The 23,654-nt window shown below is 37.1% G+C and overlaps 1 protein-coding gene and 1 long non-coding RNA gene across 3 annotated transcripts in view; one reads left to right on the forward strand and one right to left on the reverse strand.

The window, feature by feature from the left end:
* Window positions 1–9,122, reverse strand: part of LOC103151922 (exostosin-1-like) — a 32,148-nt gene extending 23,026 nt beyond the window's left edge. Inside the window, exons 1-4 of the mRNA XM_007572239.2 lie at window positions 8,405–9,122; window positions 7,169–7,449; window positions 4,546–5,297; window positions 3,789–3,881 (exon numbers count right to left, since the gene is read on the reverse strand). Of these exons, the coding sequence (XP_007572301.2) occupies window positions 3,789–3,881; window positions 4,546–5,297; window positions 7,169–7,444 (1,121 nt within the window). The 5' untranslated portion in view covers window positions 7,445–7,449; window positions 8,405–9,122. The remainder of the gene's footprint in view (window positions 1–3,788; window positions 3,882–4,545; window positions 5,298–7,168; window positions 7,450–8,404) is intronic.
* A 9,644-nt stretch (window positions 9,123–18,766) lies between these two features.
* LOC107833854 (uncharacterized) lies at window positions 18,767–22,838 on the forward strand. Of its 2 annotated transcripts, none has more exons than XR_001659637.1 (3): window positions 18,767–19,664; window positions 20,857–21,175; window positions 22,307–22,838. It is a non-coding gene; the product is annotated as an uncharacterized LOC107833854 (long non-coding RNA). The 2 variants fall into 2 exon arrangements; XR_001659644.1 differs by lacking the exon at window positions 18,767–19,664 and having other exon boundaries at window positions 20,356–20,971; window positions 21,042–21,175.
* The last annotated feature ends 816 nt before the right edge of the window (window positions 22,839–23,654 follow it).

Here is a 23,654-nt window from a genome sequence, read left to right on the forward strand (position 1 = left end):
GGCTCCAAGATCCCCGTCGGTTTCAGTTCTCATCAGGGAGCTTCGCTGTGCAGGATCCCCTGGCGCAGCCCCCCGAAAGCCGAGGCTGATGTTTGTGTCGAAGACCGGCGTGTAAAACAGAAAGCAAACAAGCGGGAAGGATCCGTCTGCAGCAACCCGGCGATTCAAAGAGAGCGCAGCAGAGTTTGTTTTGCAGAAAGAAAAAAGTCCAACATGTTTGTCTCATGCAAATATTCTGAGCGGGATGTTTTCGTTTACGGTGCGCCCCGTGACAGAACATGGACTAAAATGTTTCTAAAAACGGATAAATACCAACCCAGAGCACTGTAAAACAGAAAACTAACAGAAATATTACAGGTTTTGTTATTTATTTGAACACAAATAGATTTTTTAAGATAATCTTGATTCTACTTATTTTACATTAAGAGTGTTTAAATGTTTTGCTTTCACATGTTATGAGGGGAAGTAGCAGTTTTTCTGTCGCCAGTGATGGACTCCATTAACTTATTCATTCTGACTCCTCACAGTCACTGGATTTCCGTCTGAACGTGTGTGAGAAATGGGATTACAAATATTTACAGAGAAACAAAGCAAACACTCACACCTAAAAACTAAAACGCAAATAAACTTTTTTTGAGCCAACTCAGCCATTATTTTCGCTTTGTTTCTGAACGGACAGTAAAAAGCTTGTTTTGCATTTTGGTCACTTCTGATACCGATATCTGATATCTGAGGTTTAGTATCGACCGATCCGATACTGAAAAACAGCTGAATTAAAACATTTCTGTTCTTAAAACACAGACTAGGGCTCCTGTAAACAATTGTTTTAGTAATTGAGTATTCTGTTGATTATTTTTACGATTAATCCAGTAATCGGATAAAATTTTTTTTGATAAAGTAAAATATTGTTAAATTCTACCACAACAGGAATATTAATACCGGATAATCGACATCGGCCCAATTTTTCATGTTTGAGCTTCTCTAAATTTTACTTCTCTGTAGTTTAGAAAATTTACCTGTAACAATAACAGCTTACTTTTTAAGTTAACCTTATATAAAAATATTAAATTATATTCAATTTAATAATAAAGCAGGAAGCTCACAAAAACACTTGTCTATAAAAAAAATGTCTATAAATCAGTTTTAGTTTAGTTTCATCTTCGGTCATAGATGAACTCTCACTATGTTCCTCCACAACGCGCCCGGCTAAAAACGTCCCGTATTCTCAAACCCAAAACTTGACAGGTGAGCTCCGTACTCCAGGCATCACGCCAGAAAAATGAAGGATGATCCCCCAAAAAGCGACAAAAACCTGGACATTATCATCAATAAGTAAAATCCTCCAGACCGAACTTAAAAATTGGACAATATTGGCAACAACTAACAAAAAACCAAAAGCCGAAATGAGAGCGCTGCGCAACATCAATAATCACCCAGCCGGAACACGATGCGCTAAATAATAAAATATAATTTACTCGAATCATTCGCTATTACAAATTACAAATGTATCTGGTGACTCTGCACCAATGCAGTACATTTAAATATCTCAATAGCTTCACACAGTTTTAATTTGTTCAGTTAGGAGAATAACAGCCAATGTAAAATAAATAATAAAGAAAGTGAAACTAGGTTAACTACCTGAAGACATGCAAAAAAATAAACTGCAACAAACCATATGGCTCAGAAAGTGCAATAAGGAATTCTAAATATAAAGTAAAATAAATAATAAAGCATGATGTCACTCAGAGCACAAAATATAGAACTAAACTGAATAGATCTGCTCGTAAGGATCAGAAACATTGATTTTAAATGTCAGAACTGATAGAGATGATATCAGATGCACCTCCAGTTTTTCAGCAACTTCTCTCTCACACAGTGTGACGTCACCTCTGATCCCAGTTTGTAAATCTAACTGCACAGCAGGAAGGTTAGAAACTATACTTTAATGTTTTAATTATTAATTCACAATTAGATCAAATTAGGAATTGAGATTTGAAATAAAATAAAAACTTTGGTTGGTCCATATCTAGTTCAGACAGAAATGAGCTACAGGTTGAAACTGATGGTATTTAATATTAGACTGAAGACAAATAATTAATAGACTGCTTAATTCATAGTGCAGCCTCTTAAGCACTTTTCTATCCATTCATCTTTTATTATCTTGTTTTATTCAGCAGATAGTAGACAATGAATCATTAATGCTCCTATAATGTGATGTTTTAAAGCAAGAATTTCCACATTTATATTTTTTCTCCAGTACATAAATTGTTTTGTTGGTCATTAAAATCCTTTTTCATGCACTAAAAGAACAACATAATGTCTGTTTATGCAGCTGATTTAATGTCCAGATGGAATAAGTTTATCAAACATCATCCTGACGTTTTTCTTGTTTCTTCTTCTTCTGAAATCGTTGTTTAGGAGAGTTTAGCCTCCTGTGCAGAGACGCTGCTGCTCAGCATGTTGAGGAAGTCATTGTTCAGAGACAAAACGTAACTGTGTAGCTGCGATTACCGTCACTGCACTTCCCAGAACACACTGCAGTCCATTAGCAGCGGGACACGCAGATTTTTCATTTTGCTGTGTTGGCTTCGTACGGCAACACATTAAGTTAGAAATAAACGGTGCCTACAGACCAACTGCTGACACCATGTATGCAGACAGGGACAAATAAGACAGAAGTGGAGTTGGAGCCCCGTCCTGCATCACCACGAGTCACGCGGCGAAGACGAGCCGCACAGAAAGTTTCTGCTGCAGAACCAGGTGCAAAGTTTGATACAAACAGCATTTTACCCATCTGGTATTAAAACCTCATCAAACAAAAACTGGGAAAGAGAAAGAGAAACATAGAGCCAGACGGACAGACTGACTTTATGTGGCAACTTTGAAAAAGTAGAACCACTGATCTATGACCTACGATGGAGTATTGGGGCCAGACTGAGAAAAAAATAATAAGATTATCAGAATAAAGCTGTATTATTACGAGAATAAAGTCGAAACAACACAAATGTGGTAATAATATGAGAATAAAGTCGTAATAATGAGAATAGAGTTACGAAATTTCAAGAATAATCATAAAATTATGAGAATAAAGTTAAAATAATGCAAAGGTAAAGCCGTGATAACGAGAAAAAAAGTCAATGCGAGAATAAAGTCATAATAACATTTCAAGAAATCGTATGAAAATAATGTCGAAATAATACAAGAAGTCATAAAAATGAGAAGTCGTAATATTTCAAGAATAGACCTTACTTTATTCTGGCAATATTGACTTTATTCTCTTTTATTAGCATGGCTCTAATACTCCATCATATCAAACATTTATCTGAATGGAATCCAAACACATAAAATGGAATAAAAGCACAATATCAATATTTAAATTAAAAAAAAACACAAGTAGAAACTGTTTGCTTCCCTCAAGTTTCTGCAACCAGACAGATTTTTTTTCTTTAAGTCAAAATAGTCATGTGAAGACTGGCGGACAAACATCTAGAGTGGAAACCAGAGGAAAGCAGCTTTACCTCCAGCAGTTTTGCCTCTTCTGGCCTTTTTAGCTGCAGCTGGAAGTTTGCAAACCAAACCTCTCTTCTGAACCTGGCATGTTTTTCCTCTCAACTAACTCAGCAGCTGGTTGAGAGAAACCAACAAAGCTTTCCGTCTTTCAGGATTCGCTTCCACTCTCCTGCTGCTTCATATCCGTCAAATACACGCAAACACTTTACAGAAAACAGCACAAACGCTTGTATATCTGTGTTGCATTTTGTCTCAGAGAGGCACAGCAACAATAAAACTCAACTCCCATGACGACTTCCAGCGCTCTGCATGAAAACAGCCGCCCGCTTTCTCTCAGCAAAGCTTCACAAACAGCAGCCATCCCAAACTCTCTGAAGGAAGAGTTCACAACTCAGAAAATGTATATAGATCCACAGCTTTTACCAGCACAAAGACAATAACACTGAATTTTAGGTGTAAAGATGCAAAATTCACTGCATCTACACTATTAGGCAACAGTGATGACAAAACGACAGAAGACGATTAGGATAACTGAAAAAGAAAAACGTAATTTTGACTTTATTTCAGAAGATCTCTGAGAAAATGTCAGAATTCTGAAATTAATGTCAGAATTCTGAGACAAAATGTCAAAATTCTGAAATTGTCAAAATTCTGAGACAAAATGTCAAAATTCTGAAATTAATGTCAGAATTCGGAGACAAAATGTCAACATTTTGAGACAAATTGTCAAAACTCTGAAATTAATGTCAAAATTCTGAGACCAAATGTCAAAATTCTAAGAAAGATGTTTAAATTCTGATATTAAAGTCAGCATTCTTTTTTTTTGTAGTGGCCATAATCTTCTTCCATACAAACTGCTACAGCAGCTAAAGTACAGCTTGGTTTTCTCTGTTTCAGACGATGAAGAATCAAATCTCAAAATGAGAAGAATAAAGCAGTGAAAACCAATCAGAGTGACAGCACCACTCAAGAGCTCGGATGTTTGGTATGAAGAATCGCAAAAGGAGGAGAAGAAGTTAATAAAGTTATCCTTACTTTGAGTAGTCTTCGTTGTCTCTGTCGCAGCGGGAGTCTTTGTGTTTCTCCCAGTCTTTGCCATGTTTGCATGTGGTCAGCAGGATAATATCTTCCCCGTTGTGGATGTGATAGAGCGCGTTTCTCGTCTCTGAGCCAATGCCGGTCAGGTAGCGCTTCCCTTTAAAAACCAGCTGGTACTTCCTGGAGGGCGAGGCGTCGCTCAGTGCCAGATAACCGGCTGACCCTCCTTTCAGAGGGTGAACTTTGGAGAACAGCGGGATGGAGATGTCAAAGTTCGGCCTGAAGTTGGCCACGTCGGCGCTGGCCTTGGCCAGCATGGACTGGCCCACTTCGAATCCCAGATCCTCCGTGTAGTCCGGCCAAGTGCCGGAGTACAGGTTGAATATGAGGTGGTTCCGGCCGTCGTTCCAGGTCGGCAGGCTGTGGATGCGGGCCCTGACGTTCTGGACGTACTGAGCCGACAGCTGGTCCCTGTCCAGCGTGTCCACGGCCAGAACGAAGAGGCAGGCCTGGGAGGGGTCCGCCGTGTGGAACCGAGACTCTCGAATGGACGACAGGATCTTCTGGTAGGTCTCTGAGATCTCGTCGCCTCTCTGCGGGGGGTAGATGTAAACCCCGAAACCCGACTGGCAGCGTGAAAAGTCAAAACAGGTTTCCATGCGGCAGCGCTTGTTCTTGTAGATGTTGTCCCGGATCGCCCGTCGTTCATGGGGCGAGGTGTGCTGGTGGTGCAGCTGAGGGCTGTCCTCCTGCAAGGAAAACACAGTCTAGATCAAACTCAATTTATTATCCCAAAAGGACAAATACATTAAAAAATACGACAACAGTAGATCAGAACATCCATACAGCTCACAATGTAATCACACTTTGCTTAAAGGGGTGAAAGGATGAAAATCAATGGTTTTATGAATACTGTACAGCTCTTTGGTGCAGTTAGTAGCTGATTTAAAGTGTTTATAGACTGACATGAACATGAAGGAGTCTTCATTAATGTTTGTGACTGTTGTCATAAAGTGTTATTCAGTAAATAAAGACACTTTTACTGCAAAGGTGACGCTTTTAAGCAACTTCTCATTAAAAGTGTCATTATTTGGACTTAAACTTATTTTATTGTCATTCCACAAAGACATGACAGTGAAATTGGCAACGAAATATCAATTACTGACTGATGCAAAGTTGATATTATTAATACAACTTTTAAAGCAAATGTTAATGCAACTTTGGATTAAAATCTCATTGTGATTCCACCATGAGGATGTAGCGCAAACCTCCGACAAACAAACAATGTTATAATGACAGAGGTAGTGGAACTGAATGTGTTACACCAGACATTTTCTGAGTCATTTTTCTCTTATCAGCCGACACTGAGGCAAAAGCAAACAAATTCTCCAATGAGTTTTACATCAGATTTGCGGGAAACACCGGAGAGATAAAGGTCAAAACCCAAGCCTTTCGACGCCAGAGGAAGAATGAGGAGCACAAAGTCTCATTGGATGTGAGAGAGAAGCTGCGTCTGACGCATTTTTCACGTAAAAACAGGTGAGTTATGACTTAAATCACAGCAGCTTGTGAAAATGTCCTTGAGGAAAATGCCTAAAAATAAACATTAGCATAAAAAAGTGCTTAAATGTAAATACCATAGTTACTGGAGTCTGTTTTCATGCTGCCATAGAGCTAACATTGGAATATACTCAAGATAAATACCTTCACTTATTGATCTTTGATTTTACTATCAATAAGTGTCGTTATGAAAAAAAAACAGGATGCTTACTACCAAATACCTTGAACATGTGGTAGTTGCCAGGTTCATGCCACCGGACATGACGTCAGCTGCAGGCTATGATCCGTTTCTTGCGATATTCCAGACTCAGTTTGGGTTTTGGAAATTTAAAAAATTGCTTTCCTCTCTCTGAACGTTCTGGATAACGGAAGTCGGGACTCTAGGTTACCCCACTGATTATGTTTGACCAGAATTTCCAACTATTTTCCTCCAAATCTCTGACCGCAGCGTGTTAGCAAAGCGGGTAATGCTAACGGAAGTTCAGTTCCTCCAGATAAGGGGCGTGTACTTCGGGACAAAACGCGACCGCTGATTGGTCAGTTGCCCCTCGAATGATTGGCAGGTGGAATGAATTTACTTATTGGAAACATGGCAATTTGGAAAAATACTCCGATATCTTATTTTTTTTTAAGTCTTGGCGCTAGAATATGGCGTATTTATTTATTTATTTATTTATTTATTTATTTATTGTTGTTTATTTCTCAAAACTGCAATAAAAACACTTTTTTGCGTCATAGGAGTCACATGACCAACAATGGCTGTTGTCACTGGTGCAAACCACGAAGAAGACGACAGGAAGTAGTTGGAGGATGACATTGCTGCATATTTTTAGTGACTTATCACGTAAACAAGTAAACAAACTATTCACGTGTGATTTTAATTGCACTTCTTAAAAACCGCATTTCCGAACTTTTATTTATTTTATTTTTCTTTTGTTTTTCAACATTAGCGGAATATTGACATTTGTAATGAAAATGCAGCTAATGTTTAGCAGGTTATTTTTAATCTGCCTCGTTTTAGTCTTTGATTTCCGATATTAGGGCCAAACCTCTCCCCCACCTCTTGCTCTCCTCCCTCCAGGTACGGGTCCAGCGGCTCGGTCAGCTCCGGCCAGCGTCGCGCCGGTCTGGACGGGAGTCTCTGGGGCAGCGGCCGCGGCTGGTAGACGTCTTTCCTCTGGTAGTAGTACTGGTAGTCCTGCTGGTGGTACTGGTGAATCTGGGGATAATGGTACGGCTGCTGCTGGAACTCCCCAATCTGCAGACCCCACAGGTAGATGAGGAAGAGTAGACCGGCCACCACAGACACAAGCAGGTACCGCTTCTTGGCCTGCATGTGTGCTGCGGGATGAAGGAGGAGGAGGAGGTCTCGGGTTGGGGGAGGGAGGGAGGAAGAGAGGGATGAACGGAGGAGTTACAGAGTTATGGAGGAGGAGGTGGAGAGTTGGGGGAAGAGGAAGGGAAAAGACAAAGATGAGTAACAAGGAAAAGTGATAAGAGGAGGGGAGGAACAGGGAGGCAGGTCTCTATCCGCAGCTCAGCATTTTGGGATTTTTGTTGGATACTGAAAGAAAAAGAAAAACTGAAACATTAATCAGGTTTTCAGTTACTAATTTACAAGTTAATGCAAAGAGACACACCTTCTTTTCATTTATGACTGAAAAACAATCAGCTGATCCAACTTGGTCACAAATAGTCAAGTTTATCCAAGTAAATTTACCCAGTTAAACAAACTTCATTTGATGACATGGGAAAATTAATTTGTTTTTAAAAGCTGGAGCTCCATTCTTCACAGCAGATACAAAGGAACTTTGTGTAAAATTTCAAAACACATTAAATAATGCTTATTTTTCATATTGATGTAGAGAAATGGTGTAAAGGGAAAACCAAAGAGCAGAAATTAAACCAATGACAATAGTTTTAAAAAATTAATCAACATTCAAACAAATCTAGAGGCAAAAATAAATATAGAAACTGAGTAGAAATTAATGTAATAAATATAGAACAAAAAAAATTAAAAAGAGACCCTTGGATCAGTTATTACGATAAAAATAATTTTAAAAAATGGCATCCTATGTTTTTGTTTATTTTTTAATCGTGTTTAAATATTTCTATATATGTTTATAGGTTTATTTCTTATTTAGTTACTTAATTTTTTATTTTTATTTTGACCATGTTAGTGTGAGCTTAAATATATATATTAGTGTGGTTAACCTTAATCCCGCCAATTAAGAGTGTAAACTTCATACTTGTGTTACTTTTGCAACAGTTTCTATGGAGATGAAGGTGAACTTACCTGGTTAAGTGAAACTGTTGTGGTTCCGGGATGGATCTGGGTGTGCGCTGCTCTCCCCTCCAGCCTGAGCAGGGCTCCACAGTTTGGGAACATCCTCCATTAACAAACTGGATTACAGATCCATGCACGCGCCGTCTGAGCCTTAAGAAACCCACGTGCGGCAGCGCATCACTGCGCAAAGTGTGCGCCAAGAAACCAAATCCGGAGAGCCGCCTCCATCCTCCACCACAAACTTTTCCCGACCGAAACGAGCCGCTGAGCGCCGCTCATGCGTCCCCCGCCTGCAGGCGCAGCTCGGTCTGAAAGCAGCATCCATCCAGAATTAATTCACCTCCAATCAGCGTCTCTCCCATCCCCTCCTCCCAGGAAAAACACCAGTAAACTTTGGATGGGCGCTCCTCCACCTGTGCGCTGCGCTCACATCGAGAATTACGCAGAAATCACCGCGTCAGGTGAGTTAAGAAACGCAATCAGCGGTAAAATCCTGCTGCAGGCGCGACTGAACGGCGGCGATAAATCGGATAAACACCTGCAGTGTTTACCCGGGTTCTTCCGGGCTGCTCCCTGTCGAGCAGCAGGTTCCGGCGTTCCTTCACGTTTCCATGCTGAGATCCAGAGCTGGACGTGCTGCAGCATCAGCAGCAGCAGCGCAGATAAGCCAGGCGGCAGCAGCTGCTGCAGCATCAGGCTGCATGCGGGGACCGGAGCGGATCGGAGCGCAGCATGCACGTCCCGTCTGGTGGCTCTGATAAGGTATGGGAGCTCACCATTCACCACACCGGCTCCGTCCGCTCAGGTTCAACAGGAAGTCCGAGTTTAATACTAGAGATAAATAACACAACAATCAGAAACACGTTTTTTTTTTCCCCTTATTGCTTCAATTATCTGAATTATTATTATTTTTTGCTTCTAAATTAGCTGTAACACAAAACAAATGTATCTAATTTTCTTAATTTTGTATGTTTTTCTATTTTAATATCTTTGATATGGATTTTAGAAAATCAATTTTTCTGACGTGTTCACGTCAATTAGGCAGCAGCAAAGTTTGTGTAATCAGATTTAGTCGAAATTTAACTCTTACTGAATCTTTCTGCTGAAAATGTTTTACAGTTTGTTTGGTTTTCATTTGGTTTCAAATTTCAGTTGTTAAATCCAACATTATCTGAAACATCTGAATATATTCAATTAATTTCAGGGAAGGTTCACGATGTCAAATCATGATCCGACTGTTGTTGTATCAAACAGCGCCATCTTGTGGCAACAATTTTATTTTCTTTTATGAGTCTGAAGAAGATCCTGTTTTCAGAATTAAAACTTTAAAGATTTAATGTTAAAATTTTCAGAAATACGTCTCAAAGAGGTCATGAATTTATGAAAAACTTTTACAAGTTCACATCTTTCTCTCTCATAAAAACATATTTACAAAAAAAACTTACTTCTCTTTCCATTCTTAAGACTTTATATTTAAAATGTCTTCATAAAGACATTATTGTTTTCACAAACTAACAAAGATGATTTTGACTTTCTGGGCTGTGAACCCAAAATGTTTCTGTTTTGATTCCTTTTCCTCTGATTTATCACTTTTACCTTGTAAAACTTTAATCTGCCATCCTGAAGAAATTGCTGCTCATCAGCGATTTGCTCCGATTGCTTAGAAAAGTTGTTCCTGTGGGATGTTATTATCCCATTCTTTATTTATGGCTGTGATTTTAGGGGAAACTTTCAGAGGGAAACCTGCTTCACCGTCTCTAAACTGCATTTTATTATCATTTTTGTCCCAAACAATCTAACTGAAAACTAATTTGAGGAAATAACTTCTTAATATTTAGGTATTTCCTACACTGTAAAACATTTGAGCCACATTTAGTTGTAATTACTATTACTAGTTTTGTCAAACCTCCAAGAGTTTCTAGTTTAGCACTTAAAAAACGGAAAGAGGAAAAAGACAGGAGTGAAAATTATTTCCCAGAATGCTTAGCGGCATGTTTCTGTATCCTGTGATGGAAGTGCGTTACATTGATCTGAAGTTCTGTTCACACTAAATGTTTCTGAGCTGAATTCATTGTGATGTTTAATAAAATTTATTATCAGATCAGAAATTTTGTTCATGCAGTTTGAAACAAGAATTTAAATGATTCTAAAGTAAAATAAGTTTTTATTTTAACTTGATATTGTGAGTGAAATAATAGAGAAATTTGGCTCTTTAACTAGATGAGGGCAGATTTTTTTCTTGCATATTGTAAAGTAATTATTTGGTTTAAATTGCAGCATTAAGTTAAAACTCACAATTCAAGATTAATGAACTTAAACAACGTTTAGACAACTTGTCTCTTGTTGTTAAATTGACTTAATGAACTTTAATTTCTGAGTTAAAACCAAAACAATTTTCTTGACGACTTAAATTTCATTTTCCAGTTAAAACACCATCAAATGTTTTATAGTATATTGAATTTAATGTTTCTCTTGCAGAAAATGTTCCATTTTTTGCAGCACGTTTGGACACCAAGCTGACATTTAAAACCATCTGCATGAATATGCATGAAGGCAAAGTCATGCGTGGATTATAAAGTTAATTTTCATTACTGCATTTAATGTGTTCTCTACATATTCAATGCAAATTACCCCCATTAAAGCTAAACAGAGTTATGTTAGGGAGCTAAACCCAGCGGTGAACGTACTGTAAGAGAAACGAAGCATCTGTGATGTAGGTTGCTTATTTCTGCAACTTCTGCAAAAACAAAAAAAAAAACACTTTTGAGTTCTGAACCACATTAAAGGATCAACCTGCCAATCTCTAGAAATGCTTCTTCAGTGCAGTTTTCTCGCTCCTTCTCACAGATAAAGATGCTTGTCAAATATTTTTGAAGTGCCTTGAGCAATCTGCACGCAGCACATCAATATTAATCATCTCTGAACAAAGTGATGACAAAGACGCTCATGCAAAACATAAAGCAGAGCACTTCTAGTTTTACAGCTTCTCTCTATTTTTAACCAAAATTTCAGTATTCAAGGTTTTAAAAAAGTAATGGAAGTGCCTTTTTTTTAACCCATTCTGCTTCACGTCAGTGGGTAAGAGTGGAGGTACTCGACTAACTCAGAGAGACAGGAAGTCCAGCTCCTTGTCATTCACGTTGAGGGTTAATTTAGCATCTCTAATTAACTCAAGCCGCATGCCAGGCTCAGTGAGAAAACCTGACAAGAAGAGCAGAGAAACGATCCGACGTTTACACACACAGCCTCCAAAAGCCAACAAAAATCAAGCCTGCAGAAATTAGCATCTGATATTAATTAAATTTGCTGTTTTGTCTGTTTGCTATGAACTCTGAAACTTTTCTTTCTCATTCTCAAAATCCTCAACTGTTGACAAAAATAACCTCTCAGGAAAATATGTGAATAATGTGAATAGCACTTTTATAAATCGCTGAAACACTTTTTTTTCTGTCATTGAGCGCACTTTGGTGTGACAGCAGATGACAGCTGCAAAACAAAAAGCTAAAATTACAAACACATGATTTAGACGACACACGTTTTATCCTGATCCCTTAAGTTAAGCTAGCTGTGAACATTTTATTTTATTTCTTTATTTTTTACGTCTTGTTGCATTACAGCCACAAACCTCCACATGTTTTACTGGAATTTTATGCCTGGTTTGCATTTTTATTCACTTGATTTTATTTAGTGGTATTCTGACATCACTTATTAACTTTAAAAGCCCCCAACTCAGTTTAAATATTCAACATGCGCTTAATTTAATCTCAGTTTATGTCCAGCTGTTCTCTGAAGTTTTGTTCAAAACATTAGTGAATAAAATGTATCATGGAAACCAGTTAACTGAATCAGGACATAAATCAATGTCACAAATGGTGCTGAAATTATTAACCACAATTAAATCGATTATTAAAATCGTCAGCTGATTTTCTAATCAATTAAACGTTAAATGGAGTTTACAGATTCAAAAAAAGGACAAATTACTGAAAGAATAACATTCTCAGAGCAGTAAAACGGACAAAACTGTTCAAAAAGTATATCAATTTTACATTTAAGATAAAAAAGACATATTTTCTGTACCCAGAACTCCTCAAGTGGCAGTTTGAGCTTCTCCTGGCTCAAATTTAAAAAATAAATTAAGCACTTTTTTCTATCCAATTATTAATCAATTAATCTGGAAAATAATCAACAAATCAGTCCTAAACTGTATGTTTTTAGCTGCAGATGCTACAAATGATCAAATGTTCACCAAAGGAATTCTGTTCTTGCAATAAAGTGTTTATTTTTTTATTTGGAATTTGAATTGTTTGCATCTTTTAATAAATTTCTAATATTGTGCAAAAATGTTGGAATAAAAAATATAAATCATCTTAAAATGGAAAAAGTTTTGCACAACTGCAAACCTCCATGAAGATGCTCAACTTAAACTGACAGGGAATCAGAGAAATCTGCCTGAAACAAACAGAAATGAAGGCCATTGTTGATAAAAAATACTTTTTATGAGTCTCATCTGCAGAACTTGGACTTTATGCAAAGTTTTATATGCTTTACAAAATCATTAATATCGCCTCACCTGGGAAACATGGTGGTGGTCGTGGCATGCTGTGGGAATGTTTTTATTAAAGCAGCCACAAAAAGACAAAAAAAGATGGCGACTCCCATTCAATGAACAATAAACCAAAACACAGTCAGAGGAATATATAAGTTTATCTTGTCTTATGGGTGGCCTAGTCAAATCCCAAATTTTAATTAAACAGAAAATCAGAATATAAATGTAAGAGTTTTTTTTAAATTCATAAAAAAGTAAACAAACCTCTGAGATCATCACAGAATAGCTGGATTCTGGTTACTGAAAGATTTTATTTAGAGGCATCAGAGTAAAATTTTCCTTTTACTTCACAATTACTTCAAATCCAAATGAAATACATGGAAGTTTGCAGTTTTAACATGACAGAATATGAAAATACAAAGCTGCTGTTTCGTTTTTATTCTGTGTATTTCACCACACAGTGACTGAATTTAGTTTGATTCTGATCTTTACTTGGTTTCTTTTTAAACTTGTGGCCTTGATTCTCTTCAGCCGCTGCACTTTTCTGTGTTTCTCTTGTTCTGCTGCCAGAGCCGGACCATCCGCAGGAACTGGGAGAGGAATAAATCCTGGGTCTCACACAGTCGGGGGGACAGGAAACCAATAAAGGTTTGGATTTATCCGAGCTCTTGAAAAAACAATGCCTCAGAAGGCGCCTCATCTCAAATCAGCAGCAGAGCGGTCCTGTAAATCTTTCAATGTTTAATCTAAAACTGTGGCAGATATAAAAACTAGCAGCCTCTCTGAAGAGAGCAGCTTTTTCTCCCTCTCTCTCTAATTTACTGGAGCTGTGATAACTCTGAAAGATTCGCTGCTGTCGATGGGTTCACGCTCCATTAGGGGTTGATAAATCTGAGAGGGTCGTGTTGGTGTTAACGGAGCGGCACAGAGAGCCAACTTTGATCTGTTTCCAGTCTCACTTCATCGCTTCACTCCCTCCACTTCTTCATCTTTGCTATTAATCCTGGAAACCTCGGCCGGAGTGTAGAAGTCTGCGCCAGCATCACGTATGGGAAGAAAGTGATGCAGATTTTTCTAGATAACGCGACGGCCGTGATTTTAATGAATCTGATTCCTGCTGTGGAACTTTAAAGAAGTTTAGGAAACAAGTCCAAGAAATTCATCTGTTTTCTGTTAATCGTTTAAACTTGACATGGATTCTTCTTACTGAACAGGGCAAAAAAAAAAATTAGATTACCAAGGGAAAACCAGTGCATGCTGGGAAAACAGGCAAACCCCACACAGAAATACATCCAGCCAGAATTTTAACTGAAGTTAAACTCGCCGTGCAACTATTTGCTCTCAGTTTTATTTAGGAGTAGCAGAGTAAAGAGGGTTGAATGCAGATGCGTCAAACATTTAAAGGGGATCTATTATGCAAAATTCACATTTTGCTCATTTTTGTATATTTGCTTGGGTCTTGACTGCTTCTACAAACAAATCAAGAGCTTAAATAAAAAAACAAACAAAATTAATACCAATGTTTTTTAGTGTCAGGAACATGAGTTGTCGTTTCTCAATTTTTGGACATTTTCTGAGTTTCAAAAGTCAAAAATTGTGGATTTTTGAAACGGAGAAATTTCCTTATTTCATTTCAGAATTTTTCCACAAAATTTTAAACTTTTAAAATTCAGAAAGTTCCTTTTTTAAAAATTGTGGTTAATCTCAAAATTTCAGAGGTTTTCTAGCAAAATTCCCATTTTTAAAAATCTGAAATTTCCTTATTTTTTCTTGAGAATTTCTCAGATTAATTTCAAATTTTCAGAATTTTTCTTGCAAATGTTCAACATTTCAAACTCAGATGTTTCCATATTTTTTCTAGAAAATTTCTTAGAATAATCTCAAAATTGCAGATTTTTTTTGGTGGAAGTTTACTCCTTTTTTCTGCCTTGATACCGAGTCAAAGCGCATGTTTGTTTGATGACACGTTAAAATCACAGTGACACCTAGTGGTCTGGCATAACAACTACAGCAGCTGCAGTTAAACACCTGGAGGAGCTGAATATGTCCTTCGCTCCTAAATGGAGAAATGTTGTGAAGGCGGGTTGCCTTAGACCTACAAGGTCTTAATTCAGTTAAAAATGAATATTGTAATCTTCTACCCATTTGGCCTTTTTTATTCATCAGATGTGAAATGAATCCTGCAGCAGTTGGGAATATTCAGATAAAAATATTCATATATCTGAAAGATGATTTTTTTTTCTATTCAGTCTCACCGAACTACGAGTAGCTAAATGTCAGATGTGCTGATGAGCCGATCCTCCTGCTGGTTTTCATCTCCTGTGGCACTAAATTACATTTTACAATAAAGTTTCTGCGTTGACAGTGGTGTTATTTGAACCGCAGCTCTTCTGACGGCCATTGCTGTCAAAGAGCAGACAGTATAATTACACTTCATCAACTAGCTGCAGAAAAATAACACATCATTTCTGCTGTGAAAAGCGCTGTCAGCAAACAAAAACACCAAATAATCAGAGCAGCAATAACACAACCAGTTTTCTACTATAGATTCTGTTTAAAGACGTTCTGCTGCTCAGATTCTGGTCGTTTAATCTGTGGTTAATCCTGGATTGGTTTGAGTCAGGATAGATTATAGAGATAAATCAGATCTGCAGATCATGAAGTCAGGAGCATCATTACACATAAAAAATGATTTTCTGTCCTACAAGAAGCGCTGCTGGGATTTTAACCTGAATTGTTTGTTTTATTGATCATTTAGGGAAATGCTGCCATTCAGGCAGGAGGTAGATTTGTAATATTTCTCTCCAAAATGAACAAAACTGATGATCTCTGCCAGGAAAGTGGAAATGGATGAATTAATGTGTATTTTACGTTGGCAGGACTCCTTCCCATCACCCTAATCTTTATCTGCCTTCACAGATTCTGGACTCCAAAACTTTAACATACAAGCAGGTAAAACCTTAAATCTGTCATGAGGGTGAATAAATTGGGGCTCTACTGTATATTTTTAAATATTTTTAATTAAAATGTCATATTGCTTCATATGACAGAGGATTAGGTTAATGCTAAGAAAATGTAAAAATAAAATTACAAGAATAAATTCATAACATTACCACTTAATTCTGGTATTATTTCAACTTTATTCTGGTATGTTTTGAATTTTTTCTGATTTCTTTTATTTTGTCCTGGTCTTATTTCAACATTATTCTCATAATACTATGAGTTTGTTCTCATTTGTTTTGACATTTTGACTTTATTCTCATGACTTTATTATATTTTTCTTATGATGGCTTTTCTACTCCATTGTAGCTTCGTACTTTGTTCCTGTCATATTTAGAAAGTGAAATAAAAAGAGCTAAATTTATTCTCTAGTTGAGCTTATTAACAACACTTTAATTTTAAATAAGCATCAAAAGAAATAAACGTAGAAACCTAAAGTTTTGTCATATTGTTTTACCAACAAATTACTACAAATTTACATTTATTGATGAGAATCTTTTGCATCAATTGTGACCATGATTATATAGTAGATAAGATCTCAGATTTTCCTTTGAATCGACTTTCTGTTTGCTCATAAATTCAGTTTTATTATTTTTCCAGCGTCGTGTTGCTTCTGTCGCAGTAACTTGTGAAGTGAAATCTCTGCAGGGAAAATTGATTTTTCATGTCACCTCTGCTTCCTGACAGTCTGTGTGCAAAGATTCATCTAAACTAGCTAACAAACATACAAGAATGAACAAACAAAACCAAAAGAAATCTGAGTCTCTGTGGGAATATTTTTCTCTTTTCTCTTCTTTCTCTTTCATGCTGCTTCAGATTTTGCCGCTGGAAAATAAAAGCTGAAAACTTTAAAGTCACAAGATGCTTTTAAAGGTGCAACAGTTTATTGTGCTAGGGTGGGTATTTATCACAGAAATAACTTTACATTTCTGTTTGTTGAGACCTTTTCAACTTAAAGCAGAACATCAGCCATCAACAAACTGTTAAAAAGTTGCTCTACGTGTGTTTATTATTTCTCTTTTAAGCAAGTCATAAATAATCAATAATCATATGGATAATAATAAAGAACAAAGGAGGGATGAAAGCAATTAATCAACTTATGATTAATTGTTATTTATTAGTTCCATTTGATTAATAGACCTTCTTTCAGTGTTGTAGTTTATCCCCCATCCAGTAGAGGGCGCCATTGGTCATCCTAAAGCAAGTCAGTTGATACAGAAACAAAGATGGCGGCAGGATTCCAGAACGGGAAAGAGAAACGGACCAAACAGAGTCCGATATGGGAGGTAATGAGGTTTAATGAGGTTCTGTTTTGAAATATAAACACTCGCCAATCTAAAAATTTTCTTTTTCATTGTATTTTATAAATAAGTCTATGTTTAATAATGTGAGAAAACCACAATTTTCTGATTATTCAGTCAATATTTAACACAACTGACACAAAATGTACAAATTTTATATATTTTATTAACTACCAATAAATAATGTTTTCCTGAGTTTATTCTGTTGTTTTCTGTTTCAAAAGTGTCTCATATTTTTTTTTGCTGTGATATAAAAAAATACTTAATTTATGGTTTTTGACCACAAATGTTTGATATTTGAGTCGATAAAAACAGTCCTTTTTCTTGCAGAGAAACATTTAAAGGGTTTTCCAACAGGTTCAGAGTTTCTTCTCATTGTCAGTGTAGTTCATAAAAAAGTTGATCAACTTGGTTGTGTTTATAATTTATTGTGCAGCAAAGAGCAACCACAGCATTTCTTCTGGTGTCTTTATCCAAAAGTAGCGCCACAGAATGAAGCCTATAAAAACAGCCGTGTTTGAAGCTCTTTAATTACCAAAATGTACTGAAATGCTTCATCTTATGATTTAAAATCTTAGTTTTAAACCCATTTTATGAATTCAGTTCTTCCATCTTCCTTTAGTTCTTCTTTTCACTGAAGCAGAAACTCGCTGCCAGACGAAGTTAATTTGTCCTACACAGGATCCTGCTCCTGTTCCACCTTAGACATGTTGGTTTTCCTCCAGGTTTTTCTGCTTTTGCTGCCAAGCAGCTCGTCTGGCAGCGAGTCAAACAGAAATGAGCTGCTGCCTCCCAGCAGTTTCTACTTTTTCCAGGGTTGCTTCTGCAACATTGAACTCTAAAACATCCCAGCAAGCAAAACAAGACAAGGATTCAGACGTTAAAAGTAATCAAATTGGGAAATGCTCCTTTCTGAGGATGGGAAAGAGAATCAGAAAGTGCGTTAAAGCCGGTAAAGGCCTGGTGGGCGATACAAAAACAACAAACATAACCGGTTATTGTTATGCTTTGGAGTCTGGTCTTTTCTCTAAATGTGCAAGTTGATGCTTAAAGGAGACATTTTATGCTTATGGGCTTCACAAACATAACATGTAACATGTTCATTACATTATTTTGCACAAAATAATTCCTAGAAAATGAGATTTTAGTCTGCCCTGTTCTTCCTGAGCTCTTAAAGGGCTTCTGGCACTTTAAATCCAAATAGTCTGCTGCTGGCCATGCCCCCACACGTGAAAATAGCTGCAAACAGATGCGTAATTATACAACCATATGTCCTTGAAAAGCAGAAGTGGAGCCTCCTGCACAATCAACAAGAATAGAGCCAGTGGTTTCTGGATGGTAAGTCAACAACAAAACTCTTGTCTGTTCCTGCAGCCATTGTACAGCAGTAAAACCAGCTGACCAAATGTGCTGGAGCTCAACGTGGGTTGCTAGGTAACGGCACATTAAAACGGCTTGTTTTCCAGACGCCAAAAAAAAAATTAACTTATTGCCAAAAATAAAAAATGAAATAAAATAAAACAGTTGGTTGGGTTATTTAAATTTGCTTGGACTATTTTTAAAAAGCAGTTGAGACCCAAATGTGAAAAATGTGAATTTTGAATAATAATTTATCTTTAATCTTAGCATGAATTCTGATTCTGAACTTTGCTTTCATAATTATTTGATCCTGGCTACAGCAGAGTGTGTGCTTACTGTCTGAAATGTAAAATTTCCTGATTTTGTTATGTTTCTGCTTAGATTGTTCCCTCTATGTAACATATTTTCATGGTTACACCCAAAAGACTGTTCAGGGCAGCAGGAGTCCATCCTCTCCTCTCCTCCCTCCCTTCTGTTCTCACTCCATTGCTTCCAATATGGAGAAGATAAATCACATGCCATGCAGCCATTGATGTGAGGGGAAATAGATGGGCCATTTGTTGACAAAACTCATTTTCCCACTTCCAGGTAATAAAATACTCTCTCTTTGGGGTTTTTTCCACTTCTACATTTTTTTCTTTCTGTTGTTGTTTTTGCGGATGCAGTTTGCTAGATGCACCTTTCCTCCTGTGTCGCTGGTTTGTCTTGACAAATGGGTGTGTTTGGCGGTGGGACTGTCACTGGTCAAAACACACACATCCATGAGCATGGAAAAAAGCTCAACCTTTCAATCACACTTTGGGTATTTTCACACTTCGTAGATTCGGTTCGATTGGGGACAAAATTTGCAACTTTCCTTTCATTGTCAGCTGCTGTTGTTGTTGAAAAACCTGTTCCCCTCCTCGCCTGTGGGGGCGCTGCACCGAGAACTTCTGAAGGAAACAACATAAAAACCTCTGGAGAAGATACCGAGCGCAACTACCTTCTTCACAAAATGTAATCAAAACAGATTTTAGCGGTTGTTTATTTCTATTTTCACTGCAAAAACACCAAATATCACCAAGTAAGTAAAGTTTCTAGTGCAGATATCTTACTACACAAAACTATCTTACAAGTAACTCTTCAGCAACATAGGAGCTTGTTTTTAAGTAAATAACTCCTTAATATTTAAAAAGTTCTAGTTCCACTGGCAGATTATTTCACTCATAACATCGGGAAAATGTTTTGTTGTAAGTGAATAATTTGACAAATAGTACATTTTCATCAGTACTTTTTGCACAGTTTTAATGGCCACGTATGTTGTTTAATGCAGATTTTGCAAGAGTAGCACAATGATTTAAGATTTTGTCACAAAGGGCCAGGCTTGTTTGGGTAACTTTTTTCCTTAACAATTGAAATATTTGAAAACTGCTTTTGTATAAGTGAGTTATCTGCACGTTAAAGGGGCCATATTATATAAAATCAACTTTTTTTTTAGCTTTACATCATGTTATAATGTTGTTCCTTCAGTTTTCCTTTGATTCTTTCATGCATGCTTGAGGAATGCTTGAATCTCCATGGCAACCATTCAGCTGTGCAAAACGCCTGGTTGGACCTAAGCTGCAGTTTCCAAGCTACTGAGTTTCTGCCTCACAGCACACCTCTGCTCCACTTTGCTCCTTCAGACTAGCCAGCTGCAATTAGCAAACATCTGCTGAACTCATTGTAGGAGCTACATCTCAGTGAAACGCTGGTAAAAATGTTTCTAAAGGGTTAATAGAGGAGAGATGTGATGTTTCAAAAAGAGAAGGAGTTTTTAAAGAGACAGAGACAATTTCAATACCTTAAATAACAAAGTTCACTTATTTTTAAGTCATAATGACATGTTGAATCTTTATATAGACAATGTTTTATTCAGTTTACTTTATGGTGCTATAAAATGGCATTATATGCCTGGAAAATACATGATACTGCCCCTTTAAAGTGTGACAAATAGTAAATCTGAAGAAACTGAAAGAACCCGAATAAAGAATGAATTACAATAACATTTAATTACCTTTTGGGATTAATTAAGTATTTTTGAACTGAGTTTTCACAATGTATGTGTGCTAATTGGTTGAAAACATAATCTAAGGTTAGTAACATCCTAGTAAAGCTTCACATCTTTTCCTTGTTTACGAATCAGGAAAAAATGTTTTAAAATGAAATTAAAGAGAACTTTAACCTCCATTTGAACTCATCCTCCGGGTGTTTCAGCCTCTGGTTTTAACTAACAGATCTTATCCTCAGAAGCCCGTCTGAGTCCCAAGATGCTGCCATGAAGATCCAAGAGCTGTGTGTGTTTTTCATGCCAGTTTGCGCCAGCAGCACTGCTGTAGTTATCACACAAAGGTTGGATGCCATCAGCAGGTTTGCAGCCGGCGCTTCCAGCGAGTCGTAATGAGAGTGGATGTTGTTTCAGGGTCTCGTGTTGCTGCAGCCTGGGAGGCCTCTGAAGTGAAGCGAGCTGCTGAGTCACAACCCTCTGAACTCACAGTGAACTTCTCTCTGCTTCCTCCATTCTTCTGGACTGGCGCAAACTCATTTTTTCTTCAAGTAAGTATTGATCTTTCCATCCTGCCGCTGCAGCTTCGACTAGATCACAAGAAAGTGACAGAAAGACCGCTGTAGCTGGGAGATGGTGGATGGTTCGCAGCTGGGTTCAAAGTTGACTGAAGCCAGACAGAGACACCGGACCACAGCGCCGTGTTAGCGCAGCAGCACTTTTACCAAATGCTGTTCCTACTCTGGAGTTACAAATATTATTTTAAAATATATTGAAATAGTGCTGCTCTTTCTTTAGTACAATTTTTGATATTCTACACCCCTGATCCTAAGGTATTTTTAAAAAATGCAGACATTTCCTTTGATTTGCTTTATTTTATCCCGTCTGATTAAATTTGATGCTTTGTAGCAGCTGCCATTTTTCAGGGTCTTTATTTGAAGTGGTGTGCATAAGACTGACATAATGTCATGAATGTTTATGGCGGTGGTCATGAAGTGTCATTCGGTAAATAATTACATTTTTAATGCAAAGTTGCATCAGAAGTTGCATAAAAAGTGTAAAATTTACATTATTTGTTAAATGATATTTTAATGCAAAGTTGCACTAAAAGTATTAGTTTCACTGGCAAATTGTTTCACTTATAACGTGAAACATGTCATGTTATAAGTGAAATAATCTGAACTAGAACTGGGTTGCTAGGTGACGGGCTGGGCTTGGCTGGCGTTGCTAGGTGACGGGCTGGGCTTGGCTGGCGTTGCTAGGTAACGGCACCAGTGGAACTTGTCATTTTTTTATCAATATTAAGGAATTACTGACTTAAAACAAGCTCCATTATCTTGCTGAAAAGTTACTTTTAAGTTAGTTTTGTCTCATTCCAAGTGTGCTAGAAACTAGACCAAAAAATATGTGGTAAGATTTTGTGTTTTTGCAGTGTACAGGCAAACACAATAAACTTTTACTGTTAGTAAATAACAATTAATGTAGAAAGTTTTGTCTAAATTTGATTTAGATTTTTAAAACAGTTGTAAAACTACAAAACGATAAACCCGCCTTCTACAGATATATAAACTTCATGACCACAGGATGTTTTACCTGCAGTTGTCTTGAATTTGACAGTCTCCAGTTTGAGTTTCTGAGGTTTTCCATACGTTAAACTCGGTTTACATCTTTTTCTTCTGCAGACATTTCATCTGTGCTTCGTGGTCGGGGTCACTGCTGCAGGTCCTCATCCCTTTTTTGTGCCAGTCAGATGGATTTATGTTTGTGCTGACTAAGCTTTGCTCCGTCGTCGTTCCTGCCCAGTCAAATGCCACGGCGTCTCGTGAAGGATTAATCACACTCAGACACACACAGCCTCACCGGCAGGCTCAGGAAAACAGGAGGAAAAGGTGTGTGTGTGTGTGTGTGTGTGTGTGTGTGTGTGTGTGTAAGCACTCTTCCTCACACACTGTAACTTTATGGGCAAAGTTTCACAAACGTGCTGTTACATGTCCCTAACAGGGTGGAAATTTTTTAAAGAGATTCTCAAACATGTTGCTGCAAAAGCTTGACTAATATTACCAGTTAAAATGTAAAATACAGGCTGCAGTGATGTGATAGTCGTTACACTGCAAAAACGCAAAATCTTATCAAAATTTTGATAACCACGCCTGGTTGTCTGCATGGTTTTGGGATTTTTGTTTGTTTTTTTAGAAACAAAAAACTTTTCTAGAAACTGGGGAAAAAAGTGTTTTTAGAATAAAAAACTTTTTCCAAAACAAGTATTTTTTTCGAGACAAAAAATATGTAAAAAAACTTTTTCAGAAACTGAAAAAAAGTCTTTCTAGTGCAAACATCTCAGCACACCTGAAATAAGACAAACTAACTTACAAGAAACTTTTCTGCAACATATAGAGGCTTGTTAAAGTCTTAATATTTGTGAAAAAGTTGTAGCTCCACCAGCAGATTGTTTCACCTGCAATATGGGAAAAAATTGTTGTCATAAGTGAAATAATCTGCCAGTGAAATAAGTATTTTTAATCCAATATGAATATTGACGTAAAACAAGCTTATTTGTGAGTTAATTTTGACTCATTTCAAGTCCATAAGAGACTAGAAACTAGACCAAAAATACTTGGTCATATTTTGTGTTTTTGCAGTACCTCGTGTTAAACCTCAACATAATATAAAGATGAACTGTGAAATGCAGAAAAAAGGTCAGAAGGTTTTCAAAATCTCTTTTATATTAAATGAGTTTGAAAAAGTTAATTTATTTCAGCAATTTAATTCACTAAGCGAAGCACATTAATAAAGATTTACTACACAAAAACTTGTTTTATGGCTTTTATGTATGATTGATGATTTTCCTCTTACAGCAAATGAAAACTCAACAATTAAGGTAAAATGTTTTTGACAGAAGAGAAGAACAGTTACTGAAAACAAAGATTCTCCAGTAATTCTTATTTTTTTATCTAAAAAAACTAGTGACATCAGTGCACATAATATACTTTATTCAGCATGACTGCATTGCACGCCTCTCCTAGAGCTGGA

The sequence above is a fragment of the Poecilia formosa genome, unplaced genomic scaffold (genome assembly GCF_000485575.1).
Source record: "Poecilia formosa unplaced genomic scaffold, Poecilia_formosa-5.1.2 Scaffold1, whole genome shotgun sequence".
NCBI classification, from domain to species: domain Eukaryota; kingdom Metazoa; phylum Chordata; class Actinopteri; order Cyprinodontiformes; family Poeciliidae; genus Poecilia; species Poecilia formosa.